Genomic DNA, 18,738 nt, shown 5'->3' on the forward strand with positions numbered 1-18,738 from the left:
ATGAGTTCCTGATAAGTCCAGATAAGTGTGTTGCATTATTTCCATAAACATGCAGTAAGCATGACTGTCTTGGGGAAATAACCCACAATTTGTAGCATCCTAATGGGAGCCTCACACTGGCTTAACAGAAATCCATCTGTTTAGATGACATGTAATTTCTGTGCTGTCTGTTCCTTATACAGCATTTTGAGCCTGTGCCTCCATCCTCTTTTATTCACTTGCATATAACGTGTGTGACATTAGCTAAAGTCTGCGAGGGTTCAGCGCTTAGAATTTAGTGTGGACTTCTCTGTTCATTCAGTAAAAGAGGATCACAAATTTCTTTCATGTATCAAGTTTGAGAAGCTGAAAAATCTCTCATTTTAGGATCAAAGGCTTTTTAAAATCAACTTTGTAGGGGGAGATATATGATTAGGTTTGGTTTGTCAGCAGGGGTGTTGAACGAAAATAATAATGTTCACTTTGACTGTGTGTGATGATACCTTTGCATTTGCTAGAGATTTGTCTAACACAAATTTCAACCTGGGTTTTGTTCGTGTTTCTCAAATCTCTAAGACGTGAGGTGGTGAGTTAGAATGAACATAATTCTGCTTTAAGTGCCAAATATAACTCATGTGGATACAACAAGCAAAGGTTTTCATTGAAACAAAACATCAAAAAAATAAAAGTAAAGAAAAAACAGTTTTCCAACAGGCCTTTTCTTGTGCACAAGAATGTAGTAGCCACGTAGCATCAACTAATCACGTGACAGAGAGAAATGGATGCTGCAGTGCAGTCTCACATATCCAGTATGTAATACTTATGTGAGCTTCTGAGTGAGTGAGTGACACTGCTAATGCTACAGGAGAACACAGTATTACATGTTGCTCTTTTCAGTTTTTTGCTTCTCCATCTTTTTGGTGTCTTAGATGTACTGAGTTTATGCTAATATTCATCTGTGAAATTAAACTCTGGACCTGCGCATCTGTCTGTTTTATGCCAGTGTGCAGGCAGGGAAATGAGTAGAGTGAGGAGTTCAATTGAGCTCAAACACTGCAGGACAGAGAGAATCACCCACACCATCTTATCATGCCCTTGCGCACAACATTGCACCTTTTCTTCTTCTGAATAGAATCTGTCATGGGTGCAAAGGTTAGAATCCATCACCAGCGAACATCAATGCCATTAGATTTCCTTACATTCACTCTGCACCTGCATTAACATCTAAATACACACTTCCATCTCCTAGCGAGCACATGTCAAACAGCATGCATTTCAAAAGCTTCTGAATAAGCAGCGGACGGTCCGAGAAAAGTGATGTTGTAGGCAGCTGCAGCATGAATACGGAACGAGGTGCTGCGCTGTCGGAGAGTGGAGGAAGTGCTGCAGTGGACAGGGCTGTCGGCAAAAGAAAAAGATCAAGAAGGAGGAGGAGGAGGAGATGAGAGGGGAGGAGAGGAAAGGGGAAATGAGCAACAGAGCATGAACGGTGGGGTTGACAGAGCGTAACGGCCTGAAATACACACACATACTCGCACACAAACAGAGAGAGTTGCACACGCTCAACACAAGAGCAGGAGGGAGATAAAGAGCTATCGAGAGCGGCACAGCTGAAAGGGAAGGGAAGGCAAAAGGAAGGAGAGGAGAAGAAAGAGGGGGATGAAGAATGGAAAGGTGAAGAGGCAGAAAAAGAAGCTGGTAGAGTGTAACAGGTAGAGGAAGGTGAAAACACCGCCGAGACCTGAAATACTGTAAGGATGAGCGATTTAGCAGAGCAGGCAGTTTTACTCAAGGTGAGGGATGGGGATGGGGGAGAAGAATAATTGATAGCAGAGAAGAAAAATGGGAAGCAGGTTGGAGGAGGAGGAGGTGGAAGAACGCGCCATGAATTAGTCAAGAAAAGATGGTGAGGATGAGGTGGAAAGTGATGAATGGGTGAAGCACAAACAGGAAAACCAAGCAGAAAGACACAGAAAGGATGAACAGAAGAAGGGCGGAGCTGCACACCCTGATGGTGGTGTCTTCAGAGGATGTGATGAGTGTTTGGCCGTTCCGGCTGAACTGGCAGTGCAGCACCGTCTTGGTGTGTCCCAGCAGAGTGGCCAGAAGCTTCCCAGAGGGCACCTCCAACACCTGGACAGAAGAAACAAAGAAAATTAGCACCACAAATGAACAGCGAGGGCTATGTCTCGGGTGCATTTATAAGAAAAGTAAAGCCAGTGGTTGGTCAAAAAAAGACCTCCACTGTGAGTCACATAAGGTTCACCCCCGGTGTCTAGAACATCTATACAAACCTCAAATGATAGCTGAGTTTGCCAAGATATAATCAGGGAGAAAAACTGTCTCAGACAGTCTCCTAAAAAATCCTGACAAAAAGTCACATTTCGAGGGAGTGCTAGAGGAGGAGAGAGGTGAAGTGCCGCTGCTGGCTTGATAGTGATAAGCACATCAAAAAAAGAAAGTGGAGTTGGGGGTAAAGTCTGAGCTTTGAGCATGACCGTTCAGTCCGGTCAAGACGGCAGAGGGCTGCCGGGGGTCTGACAGCCCTGCAGACATTACTGGGGGAGTTAGAGAACAAAACAGCTTTGATGCTCAAAAGATCCAGCTCAAAGAAGAAAGAAAAATGTCATCATATGTTCTCACTTGGGATTGCTGCTTCTGCATAAAACCCTGTTATAATAAGCCCTTGAGATGAAACTTTCACAGACTATGTAATGCTGGTTTCGAAAGAAATGGAAGTTTTTGTGACACCCTCAAAAAGGATAACGCTACGGCCCAGGGACCTCCAGTCCTGGAAGTCCTAGATGGGGTTCCAGGGAGGACTCCAGGGAGCTTCTAGCCAGTGGCAGCAAAGAAGACAATGACAGTCTGTGTGTCGGTCCAATACTTTGCTCCAGACTGAAAATCTTGACAACTATTCAATGCAAATTTTGAACAGTCATTCATGGTCTCCAGAGGATGACTCCTAATGACTTGAAGACTTCCTCTAGAGCCACTCTCTAGTGAAATGTCTTTATAACTGTTGGATGAATTTCCATTAACTTTGGTTCCGGACATTCATATCTAATTGGTTATTCTTCAACTTTTAATCTAGTGCCAAAATGTTATTTTGTCTAATGCTTCAGTTTATGACCAAATACCTGCTAAAGTAATGATACTCCCATCAGTGTACTGCGTGGTTAGTTCTAATTAGCAAATGTTTGCATGCTAACACACTGAACTCAGATGGGAAATTTAGTAACATTACATTTGCTATTCATCAGCATGTTCCTATTTTCATTCTCAGTGCCATTGTTCTGATGCTGATGTTAGTATGAGCTCAAAGCATCACTGTCCCTAAGCGGAGCCTCACAGAGTTGTTACCATGGCTGTAGACTGTTAGTCTTGTTAATATGTTTACTAATCACCAACATCAATAAAATACTACATTGGGACAAACACCTTTACTGATGATATATGTTATGATAGCACTGATTACAGTCTAATATAATCTATATTTGTTTGTGGCTTTCTTGTAGCCACTGGGCTTTTTTATACAGAGTTGAATAACAGAAGTTTGTTTTATCACCAAAAAGAACTCATTCTACTTATCAAAGACAAAGACAAATAAGGCTAATTAAAGTATTATGAGGTGAAAAATGTAGATTACAGCTGCAATTATAAAATCTACTGTGGCCTCTGTTCTTCATTAACTGTCTAGACCTTCTGACAGATTTATCCAGTGATTTGAAAAAAAAAAAAAAAAAAAAAGCTTTACTTCTGTTGGGTCTGCAACTTTACAAACTTCATAAACAATAAATTACTGAAAAATATACAAAAACCATAATTGCAGAGGAACAAATAAAACTAAATGTAGTATGTAACATTATCTTCCAGCCAGCAAAAGCACCTGTAGTTTAGAAAATGTAAAAGACATGCCTGTGACGCTTGGGATTTTACCAGGCGCTAAAATATTTACATCTCAGAGGACAGGGTTGAAATGTCTGAGCAGAACAAGCCGTGGGGCACGCCAACCATGTTTGCCAAGCTCTAAGCACTGAGCCGCAAGTTTTAAAGCCAGCGAGAGAACGCTTTGGCAAGCTTTACACACGCAGCTCAAGGATTTCTGGGATGGTGCAGTGAGGAAAATGCCTGAGGGTATTAGGAAAAAAAAAATAAACAAATCTAAAAGCAGGCTAATGTAAAGAAAAATACATGGATAAAAGTGGTGTAGGAATGAGATGGCCAGTGTTGAGGCCGGTCCCGCATGATGAGACGACACATACAGCAATGACAATAATCTGCCTATTCTTTTATTAGTTTTAAAACGCCCAAGTAATTACACAGCCAAAATAACACACACACACACAAACAGCACTTAGTGATTATTCTTGAACACTCTGAAGCACAAACACATGCACCCACATATTACACTTTCCCTGCCATACCTGAACGCAGCCTGTGCGTAACCCTACAGCCAGAACCAACCCCCTGTAGGAGGTCAACAGTCGTCGGATCCTGCAGCCAACCGTCCTCAGTATCTGACTAGCTGTCAGCCCTGCTGCCTGACTCAGGACACACACATGCACACACTCACAAGTGCATACTTTCACAATCATAAAGAAACACACGGTGACTTTCTGTTTTCTCCTGCACATCTGTCATAAAGACATTAATGTTCACATCAGCAGAACAATGCTGGTATTTCAGACTGACTGGCACTAGGAGCTGTGAGTGAGTCCTGGACTGATGCTGGCGAGTTATTGCTAATTTTTCCTCCAGTAAACTGGTTGTAAATAAGACCAGATGAGGGAAGAGTAAATGAATGCCTTGCACTGCAGCATCAGCAGCACCAGGAACCCCTCCAGCTGGCACCACGGCTCCCTCTGGTGTCAGCTCAGGGGACTAAAACCACTTAAAGTGTGTCTAAATCTGTTGTTGGAGGTAACCGATAAAGTAAAACGCACCAAATTTAATGTTCAGTGTGCAGTCTGACTGAAAGGAATTCTCGGCTGATCAACATATATATACTACAAGGATTACAAATTTAGATGTCTCAAAAAGGATGTCAATAAATGCACAGCTATTTCTACAATCTTGGTATCACAATGACAAAATGCAACAAAACAAAAATGGCAGTGGTTGGAGAAACCATTACCATCAAGTCATTAATTCGACCATGTATGAACTGCAGTGCTGTTCCCAGTCGTTGTGACACAGGTGATTCTTTTACAAATCTACTATGTTCTCACAAATAAACTGAGACACTGCATATTGTCAGCAGTAATCTTATGTGATTGTCAGAAGGTAATCCTAACACATCACTGGATATCATGTGACTGATACCAGTGATAATATAATACCTGAGTTCAGGATAATTTTTGATACCTTACTTTAAGAAATATAAACATGTTTTTCTACAAATCCCCCTTTTTCATTCGACAAAAAGAAGCCTAAGCTGTCAAATGTTGTCTCAACACAGATTTCTGTAATTGATCATCAATAGGAAAAGACACATTTCTGTTGCACTGGTCACCTCATTAGTCTGAACAGAAAACATGGCTGCAGCACTTTGGTACAAAAGAGTGTAACTCAACTGCAAATATGAAAGGTTGCTTTTCATTTTCTCCTAGGTTTAAAAACTGGGATCACTAACCATCTGTGCTCCTTTAAGTCCTTGTGTGCAATAACACTTCCCTCTCAAATGTATGGGTCCAGGAGACAAGAGGAGGGATAGATGATGTGCCAGAGATGAGTTGTAATTAAAATCATTAACCCTGTATTCATTAAGACTGCAGACCCTTTTAATTAATTAGAGTTGCTCTCTGTTGGCCTGGCCACAGCACAGATGTGTCAGGGGACTGCGAGTGGGTAAGTGTTTGTGTTTTAATTTAGGACGGGAACTTTCAGGGGTGTCCTCTACCATTGTGCATTACATGCAATAGACACATACATTCACAAATACACACCTGCCACAAAACAGATCAGGGCCATAGTCTCTGCCTGCAAACAACAATTTATCACCAAGACAAAGAGCAGTGGAGCACGGAGAGCAGGGGGACAGACGGAACAAAAGGAGGAAGAAAGACGAACAAAACAAAAGAGAGAATTAAAGAAAGAGAAGTGACAGAGACGTGAAATATAAAAAATAGAGAACAGGAGTGAATAGAGTTGAGAATACAAAAAGAGAAGTGTGTAGAGAGAGAGAGAGAGGGCGAGATGAAAGAGGTGTGTGGAGCTGACCTGATGTACAGCTGACAGGACAGATAAAACAGGGTGACAGTGCGAATGTCAGATCCCATGACTCGACATGCCCTACAGCAACGTGGACTGGAGATTTACACAGACGTAAACGCACACCTGCTGTCCATGCTACTCACACACATACAAACAAACGCACACAAACCCCCAAACTCTCACACACACACACCCACACATACACAACAAAGTGAGACTTTACAGCCTTGTTTAGATTTTAGAAATGTGGTTGTTTGATTATGAATTTCATTTTATAGTTGTGTCAGGGTGCACTGGTGGGAATGAGGATATATTGTAGTTTTTATTTTCTGAAGTTGAGGGAGCTGTTTGGAAATTTGCAGCAAAGATGTGAGAATTCATGGTCAGAATAAAACTGATTTCATTAAAAAGGAACACACAAGACCCCAGGAAGAAACCACAACTTGTCGGGTTCAGTTTTCTAGTTTTTCTCAGTTTTTGTTCAGATTAAGTAACAATATATAACATGTAATTAGTATCTTAAAAAGTGCTGGTAGGGAAATGTATACCAAGCAAATCGTCTCCTGGCAGATTCATATTTAATGGACAGATATGAAAGCGGTATCGCTCTTCTCATCTAACTCTCACAAGAAAGCAACCAGAATATTTCAGTGTCAAACTATTCCTTAACACAGATAAATCCCAGTGAAGACAGACTGACTTGTATAATTCTCCCACTTATTGAAAAAATGTGAGTATATTTGACAGTGGAATGAATTAGGGCTGCAACTAAAGATTAATTTCATTTTTCTGATTGTTTGTTTAGTCTGCCCTAATTGCCTGTCACAATTTATAATTTCCAAGAGAACAATGTGAAGTGTTTGTTTTCTTACACCAACAGTCCAAAACCAAAAGATATTACATTCTCAATTAGACAGAATTAAATTCTCATTTTTCAGAAGCTGGAGAAGCATTTTTCCTTTTCCAGTCATCAAAGTATTTTCTCTTCTATTGATTGATAAATATATTAAATGACTAATCCTGACGTGTTTAAATAATGTGTTTAAGGCACTGTCACAGACAGACTGACAAACGAGGAAACACATATAAATTGTACTTCAACGTGTGTTTTCTACCTGTACAGTGCCGTCTTCTTGGCCCAGAGCCGCTGCAGGAGGCTGCCTGCACATACAGGTACACCGGATCCTGGAAGACTTCTCCTCTGACTGGAACAACACGGATCCCGTCTTGCCATCACGCACCTGACACACACACACATGCGCACACGCTCTGTTTATATGACAACCTGATGCGGGCATAGTACAGTCATACTTGTCTGCACTTGATCTCACACTCAAAGAAACATCCCAGCTTCACATTCCTGCTTCAACTAGCCAACTGCCTTTTACTTATTCATTCAAACCCTCTCCTCTATTTTCCCAGCGGCTCACCTGCAGTCTATTGCAGTTGTCTGCAGCAGATACAATGATCTCTTCATCAGTGAAGAGAACGGCGGAGTCTCTCTTCAGGCAGACGGCTGAGGACGTGTGAACCTTCTTAGTTTCCCATAACTGCAAAACAAGAAACACAAAACATGTTAAGTTTGAGTCAAATTTATTTTGGACTTCCAGTGAAAGAGCAAAAAACAACATTGCGTTTCACTACTCTAGCTTTTCATTTACATTGTTAAGGCCAGTGTATTTACCACCCTGATATAAAAACAGTAACTGTAAAGGCCATAAAATAATCTTAACAGGCTAAACGGTTTCATTGTTTTTGCAATTGTAAATGACCTTGTTTTCAGGCTGTTTATGGTACATATTGCTTTGTTCAAGGGGGCAATGAGTCAGGACAAATCAGTTAACAATTCATGTTTATATAACCACAATTACAGCAAAAACAGCCTGAAGCAAGTCAATTCAAGTTTTTCAGTTTTCTTTCATAACACATCATACAGTAGCTGTTTGTTCTTTTATTACAGTATAGCCTCAGTGTTAGCAAGACTTTGATTTTACTGTCACAAGAGGTAATTAGAAGAATAATGACGGTACCTTTGCAAGTTCACATACTAATGTCGCTATATACGGCACACACACAGTCTTACCCTGACAGTCTGGTCGTCAGAGCAGGAGAGCAGCTGCGAGCCGTCAGGAGAGAACTGAACACGATGGACCCAACTCAGGTGCCCACTGCAATCAGCCATCTTTTTATTGGCCTCCAGGTCCCACAGCTAGAAGACACACACACAGACACACACACACACACACACACACTTAGTCTGATGTAGGACTTTAAAGGGTCAAAGCAACAGTTCCAGTCTGCACTGCATGTACTGTGTGTGATTGTGTGTGTGTGTAAGAGAATATGTTATACCTCCACAGCATAGTTAGAGAATGCAATGGCCAGCAGATTACTGGTAGGACAGGCGTGACAATATTGCACCGTGCTCAGACGATTCGTTCTGATCTCCAACAACATGTCCGACGTCTCCACGTCAAACACCTGAGAAACAGACAGACAACAAATCAGTGTCTACTCTGCCTTTGTACTAGGTCATAATGTATTTAGAAAGCTGCCAGAGCTGTACATGCAACACAATATCCTTTTAAATAAAAAACTTCTGTACAATCCCAACACTGCTAACAATAACTGAAGATCTGTTATTTCAGACAGTTAATTTGTATTCACCCACCTTTTAATACAATAAAAAAATATGCTATATATTATATTATATTAATTTTATTATTATTGACAACAAAATATTTGTTTGTTAACCAATATAACACCAAAATACCTTTTCAATTGAGACACCTTGAATTTGGTTATTCAATTGTGACCAACATATGTACTGAATGGGACATTTTAGAGATGAAAAATCAACTTGTCACTGTTCTCTGGTGGAAAAACTATGTAATGGAGACAATGCATCTAAATTACCTCGAACATATCTTTGGCAAATTTGTCCTACAATTGATATATTCTGATACCAATATGTCTGTAATAAGATAAGATCAGCAGATAATATCTGGTATATAAATGTGTTGGTAGGTTCTACAAGATATCCACATAAATTCTTTATGTATTGGAATATGAAGAAATGTATCATCTTGTGCCTGAACATTAAAACCTGCAGCAAACTTGCATCATTAAAGTCTCCTTTCCTGTCCTTAAAGCCAGAGAAACAAGCTCAGACATCTCTGCAGTGTTTGGGTTGTTTGCCAGAAAGTGAACGAATGAAGACGTAGAGGACACAGACAGACTGATTACAGGACAAGACTGACTGATTTTGGAGAGCTCAGGAGAGGAGGGGGTGCTCACATTTACAACCAGGACACACACTCTTTAGACTTTCTAGAAGACAACCTGACAAACAGCTTGTCGTTCCTGTGTCCTTCAATGAAATGGCGCACTGACAACGAGGACAGGGAGGACGAAATGAAGCATGTGGTACCAGATTTTGATCTGTACAGCTGAGATGTGTACGACAAGACAGATCCACATCTGTCATCACCGTGCACAGAACAACACATGACAGCAAACAATATCACGCGTCCCTTCTCATTAAAACATGAATATACGCTTTCAAACAAAACGTTCACGTTCGTAAACGCTCACCAAAACAGCGTTCCTGGCAGCACATATAATGTGTTTGCCGTCAGCAGTCCAGGTGCTGCACTTGACGAAGACCTCTTCATCGCTCTCTGTGAACATGCTGCTCACATTGATTGTCTTCCACTCATTGGCAGACGACGCCTGAAACAGCTGCAAACACACAACAACACAGAGGTTTGAGCATGTCAGCACAGGATAAGACCTAAAAGTGCTGTAGTTTCATGGCATATGTTTTTCACAAATTTCACAAAATTTAAATACAAATAACAATAAATGTGGCACAGTGCATCAAACTCTTATAAATCGTGAGCAGTTTAAAGGACATTGCCTTAGAAAAACACAGCTTTACAAGTATCTAGTTTAAAAGGCACTCACCTTAACAGTGCCATCGTTGGAGGAAGTGGACACATATGTGTCATCAGGGGAGAAACAACAATGGTTGACTGGCTCAAAGTGGCCAAACATGGTGTTCTGGCAGGTTGGCTTGTTGAGGTTCCACACCTACAGAAACAGAGAAATACAAAGAAAAAGAGAGAATGGAAAAAAATACATAAAAAGAGGGAGGCAGACTACACAAGGAGGGAAGGTAATAATAAGGTAATAATATACATTTAAATAAGTCACAAGACAGGAATGTATGTATGTAACTCAGACTCACACACCTTGACATTCATGACCTTGTCGTTGGAGCAGGTGGCCAGGAGGACTTTTCGTCTTGTGTTTGTAAACTGACAGTGGTTGACCTGCTCTTCATGCTCCTCGGCAAACACCCGCAGCAGCATGGCGCGCTCCACATTCCACACCTTTGAGACAGTTTCAAGAATTTTAGGACAAAACAACAGAAAAATTCCTTTTTTATTTTATTATAACATTAGTATGCATTTTATTTGCCAGTTTGTTGTTGTAATCAAGTTGATTATAATGGACAATTGGACCATTATCCGCTTACCTTTACTTTCCTGTCACTAGAGCAGGTTGCTAGGAGACGGTCATCAGGGGAGAAGGCACAGCAGAGAACCTCATCGTCATGGGCCTGGATCTCTGTGAGTTTCTCTCCTGAGGTGCTTTTAAACACCTGAGCACAAAGGTACAATTGCAGCAGTTACATGACAATACCGACATGCAGTAAAAATACCGAATTACTCAACAGGGACCACAACTTTACTTGAGATGACGATTTTACAATGATTATAAATTTTATCTATGTTATTACTTTTGTATTATTCTTTGTTCTTTCCCAGGACCAGATAAATACGTAAATCCCCTTAGTTTTGCAAAGAGCATTCTGACAACAGTGCTGCATTTTTTTTTTAAATAAACAGACTTCTGGCCTTCTCGCTCTTCATATTTTCCAGTATTTTGTCTCCATGGAAACTATTTGCCCTTCACAATTTTACACACACACACACACACACACACACACACACACACACACACACACACACACACACACACACACACACACACACACACACACACTCAACACGTCTGCTTTAATACCTTGAGTGTCTTGCTGGCTCCACAGGTGGCGATCTTGGCTCCATCGTGGGAGAAGCAGGCAGAGTAGATAGGGCCCTGGTGGGGGTGGATCACTAGACGGGACAGACTCTCAACACTGCTCTTATTCCTGGACAAAAAAAACACACACAGAAAGAACAGTCCACACTCGGATACACAGCCTGTGATCTCCAGCAAACAAGAGCTACCAATAGGGATAAAATATTCTGCTTGTTCAGTTTACTAGAAGTATGTTGCAGCAGATGAATCAAAACCAAATATAAGACTGACTATCTGAATACATTTGTCTCATGTCACTTTAAATGAGTGATTTGATGCTATTGGATCATTCCATTTCAGATGCACTAAAGAGTAATGAATGTTTCACACAATAACTGCAGGTTTATCAAGTGAAAAAATGCACTAATTATTGCTTTATCTCAATATGTATAAATGCAGAAATCTTCTACTTAGCGAAGTAATAACTGTTTTTATTATCATCATCATTATTATTATTATTATTATCAACAATGATCTAATAGACACATGAATTTCCCCAAGGGGATAAATAAAGTATCTATCTATCTATCTATCTATCTATCTATCTATCTATCTACTCAACTGTGCACACATATTGCAGCAAACCGAGTGAATTTTAACATAACTCATCCATAGATGCACAACAAGGTCAACGTTTGACTTGAATTTAACTTCATTATTTGAAGATTCACACATAAAACACTATATGAAATTGTTTGCTTGCTTGCGTACAGCCAGTCAAAGTAGAGTTTCCCTGTGCTGGTGCCGTCCTGTGCCTGCTGCAGAGCCTGTCTGTAGACCTCAGAGGTTTGTGGCTGAGACAGAGCTAGCTGCACCACGTCAGGGAAAGGACGCTGCTCCAGCTGGTGGCCGTTCAGAGACAGAAACTCCTGGAACTGACTGCGCACTTCACTGTTCTGGGAGGACAGGAAAAACAAGTACACATCAGTCCACTACAGGCTATAGGGCATGTTAAAGGAAAACTACACAAGACTTGTTCAGTGTAATTAGGACAAATATTCTTCACTAAGGACTCAACAGAAGTTTAATCTCTGAATAATTACTTGATCTCAACACATAATTTTGTGTAATGATAATGTTTAATGCTATTTCTGTATTGTTATCTGCTCACCTCTTTGTCCAGAATTGGTCCATACTCCACATAGTCATTGATGAGGTGAGCTGGACCCATTATCTGGGACTTGATGCTGACCCAGTCCAGAGAAAACATGAGGGAGTAGAGCTCCTAGACAGAAAGAACAAGACAAGAGTGACAGTCATGGTGAGCAAAAGCGAGATAATAACACCCTGTTGTCAGTTTTCTGTCATGTAGAGTGGCTGTCCATATCGAAATACAGTGCATGTGTGTTGAATAAATGTTGAGTTTGTTAGAATGAGTTTTGTTAAATGATTATACAAAATGATGATATTGCGTAGACATGAATCCTTTGAAAATTGAGAGGCTAAAATATTGTACTCACACGTATCTGTATGTGTGTGTGTGTGTGTTACCTGGGAAAGGTTGGCTTTGGCCATGTGGTAGGTCAAAAATCTGATCCAATAAAGACACTCTTCATCTCCTGAGGTGGGAGGAGCATCTCTGTAGTGCTGCTGATACTGATGCACCACTTTAGCGTGAAGGCACTGAAATTGACGAAAGTGTCTGTTAACTTCACTTAAGTTAAGTAAATTTGTTAACTGTTGATGTTTGAATTATACCCACTTTATCTTATGCTTACCAATACCTCTCTAAATCCCCCTTGCTTAATTGACAACTGGCCAATTAACAAAAAAAACTGAACTCACCTCGAGCTGGGTGCGGTTCTGCTCCACCAGGAAGTCCAGCTGGAGGTCATGGAGGTAATATAGGCAGGGTTTATTGTGACAGTCTACAAAAAGCAGGGACTTGTTGACAAACTCCTCGAGAATGTCCTCCACCTCCTCTGTCTCCAGGTCCCACAGAACAGACAGCACCTGGGAGAAGGAACAACATTGAAGTTTGTGTAATCTTTGAAGTGATGGGAGTCCATTGCCTTATGTTTTTCTGTATAAGAGAGTCTTATCCAAATACTAGAACATAGTGTGATGTTTTTTCCAAGTAATTGTCAAAGGTTAAGTCCTTTACAAGTAGCAGGATGAAACATGTTTGGTTTTCTAATCCAAGACCACAGAGAGACATTTCTGTAAGTATTTGTACAGTTGTAATGCCTCGTATTATAAAATGAGTAGCCAACAGAGTCATGTCAAACACTCTTGTTGTGTAGCCAAACCTTAGCAGGGATTTTAATGTCCTTCTCTATCACAGTGAGGTCCTTGTAGAGCTCTCGATGTTCATCAGGCAGGACCTCAATGCTTGCCGCCATGGCTTGGTCCAGGGCGTCGTAGTCATAAGATGATGACTTTCGTATACGCTTGAACTGCTTCTGCTGCAGCTGGCAGAGGTAGTAACGCCAACGGTTGGGTTTCTCTTTGAGCAGAGCCCCGATCAAGGACACGACCAGAGGGGAGCCTGGGATGGTGGCACAGAGAAGTAGAAAAATGCACAGTATGTGAGCAAAAGTACAGCTCCATATACCTGCAAAATGATGACACAACAACTAACTACATTGCTAATATTGTGTTGTTTTCTTTTACAATCCTATGAGAAACATTCAACTACTTTAAATCTACATGCCCGATTGTATATGTAACAATATCTGTGATTTACACTGTAACCAAAATTACAGATTGCAAGCACAGTAAGTTTCAGTGACAGACCTTTACATTCTCTCACAATGCAGCGAGCTTCCTCGGGTAGTCCTTGTGGTTTAGTTTTAGTGTAAAGAGCGAGGATCTCCAGTCCTTTGCTTTCATCCAGACCACTCTCCACTTCCACCTCATATTTAGCACCTACAAAATAAAAGTACAACTATAGTGCACACATTTTGTAGGCACAACAGCCTATTCCAGAGTACACAGACGATTTCATTCATTCAATGTTTGTGTTTGTATAGTGGCCAGAGTAAACTACAGGGTACGTACCACTAACTGAATCAGTGAGGCTTCTATTTCTGGTGGTCAGAATTATCCGACAGTGGATGTCAAACACCTTCAGTACTGTACTGTCCCAGACGTCATCTAGAATCAGCAGAGATCTGAAAACCAGAAAGAAAAAACTGTAATGTTTACCACAGCACCTAGCAAGGGTAATTCACACAGTAAACAACATAAGTATTTAAACAAATAAGTAAAAATCATCTAGCCTTCTTGTAGTTTTCAACCCCATTAAAACAATACCAATTCAATTCAAGCTAAAAATCTTATTAATCAATTAATAATAACAAATGGCTGAAACACCTGCTATAGCTGATACAAGTACAACATCTGCCACCCTTGAAAATGATTTGGTTATGTAAATTTCTATTTCTATTCTGGCTGTTAATTTATAGTAATATTGTCCATCATTATGTGTTTCTATAACATATATTATCATTTTATTATGTCAATCTACAGTTTTAATATGACATTGCTTTTTTTTAATCTATCTTTGCCCTTTAACCATGGTTTGTTTTTGTTTCTGTTTTTATCTTGTTATTTACAATTAATTATGCAGTAAATACTGATTAATGATTACATATGTTTGGTATTTGGAATTTGTTGCTGTTCGCCACACAAGTGCTTTTTATATTGCTGGAATGTCAAAATTAACGAGCCATATTCAATGGAATGTAAATTTGCATCTGGAATTTACAGCAGATAAAGGTCAACATTAATATTTAGCTAACTGAAAAGTGCATCAGGATTATATGAGCATGGCAACCTTGGATATTTGCGCAGCATGAGGAAGCGTAGCCGCTCCTTGGCTTCATCCAGAGAGTTGGGAGGCCGGTGGAGGCACTGGGAGTCCAGGCTCTGCTCCAAACGGAAACACAATGACTGGATCTTCACCAGCAGGTCTGGTTTGTCCAGCTGGCCGATGGACAACCAGTGGATGCCTCCAGGAAAGCACTCTGCAGATGGAGGCACGGGGAGGGGGAGGGAAAAGTCAAGAAAGTCAAGACAAGAGGTTAGAAGCTAGCTAAGCTTACAACTAAGCAACCATGCTGGAAACTATAATGCCAGTGAGAATGAGAATTACTTCAGTAAATACTTCTGCAAACTTTGACTGTTTCAAAGTAATGTATGCTAACAGTTAGTGTTAGGCAGCGTCGGTCAAAGATGATTCACCTTCAATGACCCCATGGTGTCTGACAGCCTCTGCAACCAGGACAGATTTGCCCGAGCCAGCCATCCCGAAGACAGTGACCCAGCCAGGGTCCTTCAGCAGCCGATAGAGTTTCTCCCTGACCCGGTTCAAAAGCTCTGGTCGGTTGACAAACACCACAGGCCTCTGCGGTACACCACCTTCACTTAGCATCGTCTGGACTATGACACAAACAAGAAGGGGACTGACATTAAAGAAGACCTGTAGAAAGTTCCAACATGTATAAATTAACACTTATGTATCTACTACTAAGAACATTTTTCTGTTGTGTTAACCTAACATGTCTAACCAAAACAACAGTCCCACAACCGGCAGTGACTACTCCTTACTTTAAATTTTTTCTCCAACACTCATAGAATCCCACACACTTACAGCACAGCCGTTCAAACATCCACTTTCTCTCCACCCACGACTTCCCCCTTTCTCACCATAAGATGTCAAGCCATCAGAGCTGTTCTTATGTGCATTTGGTGAGATCTGTGGTAAGTCATCATGAAGCAGATTGGCCAAATCATCATATGCCTCTTTGACCAGGGCGTTGTAGAAGGAGATGTAGGCACAGTTGTCCTTCCTCAGCAGCAGCTCCAGCATGGCCACAGCCTGTTCCTTCCTGGTGGGCTGGTCAGAGAGAGATAGTAGAAATGAGATGTGAACATTACGATACGGTTTTTGCATGCAGGTATTTTGATGGTTTCTCATTTGAGCTGGTGAATATTTTCATGATTTAATAACATAACTTGGCTAGAGGAAGCTTTAAAAGGGATATGTCTGCTTTTATTTTATGTAAGACAATAAACGCAGGAAATAAATTGAAAAAAACTAATTGGTATATTACTTTTTACTTTTATAAGTTTTAAAAGAGGGAAAGACTGCATTAAAATCTATTAGTTAAATGATAGTGGGTGAGCAAAAAACATATTTTAAGTGACTGAAAAGTTTATTAATTCTTGGATATCTTTATCGTCATAATAAAAAAAGCATGCAGGAAGCAGGAACAAAAAGCAGCAAGATTTTAAAAGAAGTGCTTAATAAGATTGGTTCCATATTATGAATGATCTCCACTTGGCCCCTCACTCCTACCTTCAGCAGAGGCTCACCTGAGTCCTGATCCTCTCCTCCTCATCCACACTCATCACACCATCACTGATCATGTGGTCCATCAGGTACGGGGGCTTGATGTCTTGTTCCAGTCTGTGGCGAAAGCGCAGCAGACAGCTCCGTGCCCCTTCCTCCATCGTCATCTCTGCACAACACACCAACCATGCAGGGTGCTGTTGCGCTGAAAATTAATAGAGGAAAATGGATGAAGTGTGGCAAGAATAGGTGGCTCAGACCTGCGAGGGGGCAGTGGAATACACTAGATGGCTCAAAGTTGTTGAGAACCAATTATTACCAACCAGGGACCTTCGTTGAATGTCACCCCTCAAAAATATTTAAAGAAACTATGATTTCCCTCATTTGCAGCATCCTGGTGGTCTCAAGGTCTAAAACACTGATCATGTAGATGATAAATCACAGGTTCAGGTCTAGACCTTTGATGCATATTATGTCTCGCCTGTCCATTCCTATCACACCTCTACTATCTACTATCTAATAAAGGCCAAAAATGCTTGAAAAATTACTTGGAACAAAGGGGCAAACAAATGGGCAAATGGGTATGGTCTAACCATGGAAATAGAGCAGAAACAATTATCTTATTAAAACAGAAAATTAAACAAGAACTATTCTGATAATAGATTAATTATTTGAAAAAAAGCTATAAGAAGACTTTATAATGGGATCAGGGGAATAATAATGAGCATTTTCCAATTCTACTGTATAAAATGAGAAGGTAATTGCCAGATTAATCGATAATGGAGATACTTTTTACTTGCAGCCCTACATGAAAAACTAAAAACGACGATTCAAAAAGTGAAAGAAAAGATACTCATCAGCTGTTCACAGAGGTCCAACTGAGGTGAAATTTTACAATGCAGAAGTGACATTTAACAGAGTTTAACAATTTGCTTTAAGATAATACAGTCAAAGTTTAGATAAATCAACGTTACCAACCTGGGTAATATAACGTTTATGGATTAATTTGTTTTTAACAACCTCTTATTATTATTAACAAAAAGGTGTGAGGACAGCTACTTTTTGACAGCTCTACAGTCCTACCTGTCACTGAATGTGAAAGTGAGTATAGATACTAAAAGACAGGGGCTAAAATTATCTCTGGTAACATGCTTTATGGCGACCTTCCGTCTTTTCGGTCACTGACGTTGGACTGACACACTTTGCTCATTTCAATACTTGTCTCGACAAGTTCGCTCACTCTGACCTACTGAAATGAATCAAAGAAAGAAACTGGATACTTACGAGTATCTTCTTTTTCTTTAACGAGGAAGGTGTTTGTTGAGCTGTATATAGTTGAAAGTTGAAGTTACGTTTTAAAGTATCCACCGAGTGAAAAAGCAATTTATTTCCCTGTGTTAATGTTACACTACACACCCAATTTTGAAAGACGGGGGCTTCCTGATTCACAACAAAAACAACTACCCCTGTGAGAGGCAGCCAATTGCGTGGCGAGATTTAAACCACGTGACCAATGAGGTCATGCGTTTGACGAACGTGTAACCGGGCAAACTGCTGCTCCCTTCACAGTGCTCGTCCATATGCATTTTCACACATTTAATTACTTTGGTCTTGTAATAAAAACAAAAACGTGATGCATAAAAGGATTAGTCATATTCATGTAAACTTATTTTTCTAATGGCAGCAGTTTTATAATCAAGTGGCACAGGCGCAATATGTGCTTCTGAAGCGGAAGAGGAAATGCACATGTTTTTATACTTATATATTCTTTACTTGTAATTAATATAAGAATTTTTGTGTACAACGCCTTTATTCTAAATACGTCTCGTCTACTGAATATTACATCATATTACATTACGCAAAATTCGATATTGTAAAATGTAATATCGAAATTCAGTGTCCATTTGTGTAGCGTGTGCAACTCCTAATTGAAAGATTTCCGGACTGTATTTAAAGGTAACACTGCTGCCTGGTGACAGCAAGAGATGAGAGCATGTTTATTCCACAGTACAGTGATGCGCTGATAATGCGGTTATAAGTAGCCATAAACAGATTAACTGCATAATGCTGTGAACATACGACCTTGTAGTCGGATATGG

At 40.3% G+C, this 18,738-nt stretch overlaps 1 protein-coding gene across 1 annotated transcript in view; it reads right to left on the reverse strand.

The window, feature by feature from the left end:
* Positions 1–18,035, reverse strand: part of apaf1 (apoptotic peptidase activating factor 1) — a 40,116-nt gene extending 22,081 nt beyond the window's left edge. The window contains exons 1-22 of the mRNA XM_022749534.1: positions 17,924–18,035; positions 16,663–16,844; positions 15,994–16,183; positions 15,529–15,726; positions 15,122–15,311; positions 14,344–14,456; positions 14,080–14,211; positions 13,593–13,831; positions 13,129–13,296; positions 12,835–12,966; positions 12,455–12,568; positions 12,055–12,239; positions 11,287–11,413; positions 10,736–10,861; positions 10,449–10,589; positions 10,162–10,287; positions 9,790–9,936; positions 8,548–8,676; positions 8,279–8,404; positions 7,626–7,745; positions 7,311–7,436; positions 1,987–2,112 (exon numbers count right to left, since the gene is read on the reverse strand). Of these exons, the coding sequence (XP_022605255.1) occupies positions 1,987–2,112; positions 7,311–7,436; positions 7,626–7,745; positions 8,279–8,404; positions 8,548–8,676; positions 9,790–9,936; positions 10,162–10,287; positions 10,449–10,589; positions 10,736–10,861; positions 11,287–11,413; positions 12,055–12,239; positions 12,455–12,568; positions 12,835–12,966; positions 13,129–13,296; positions 13,593–13,831; positions 14,080–14,211; positions 14,344–14,456; positions 15,122–15,311; positions 15,529–15,726; positions 15,994–16,183; positions 16,663–16,806 (3,099 nt within the window). The 5' untranslated portion in view covers positions 16,807–16,844; positions 17,924–18,035. The remainder of the gene's footprint in view (positions 1–1,986; positions 2,113–7,310; positions 7,437–7,625; positions 7,746–8,278; positions 8,405–8,547; positions 8,677–9,789; positions 9,937–10,161; positions 10,288–10,448; positions 10,590–10,735; positions 10,862–11,286; positions 11,414–12,054; positions 12,240–12,454; positions 12,569–12,834; positions 12,967–13,128; positions 13,297–13,592; positions 13,832–14,079; positions 14,212–14,343; positions 14,457–15,121; positions 15,312–15,528; positions 15,727–15,993; positions 16,184–16,662; positions 16,845–17,923) is intronic.
* Between the last annotated feature and the right edge of the window lie 703 nt (positions 18,036–18,738).

The sequence above is a fragment of the Seriola dumerili genome, unplaced genomic scaffold, assembly GCF_002260705.1.
Source record: "Seriola dumerili isolate Sdu_G_001 unplaced genomic scaffold, Sdu_1.0 BDQW01000138.1, whole genome shotgun sequence".
In the NCBI taxonomy this organism is placed as follows: domain Eukaryota; kingdom Metazoa; phylum Chordata; class Actinopteri; order Carangiformes; family Carangidae; genus Seriola; species Seriola dumerili.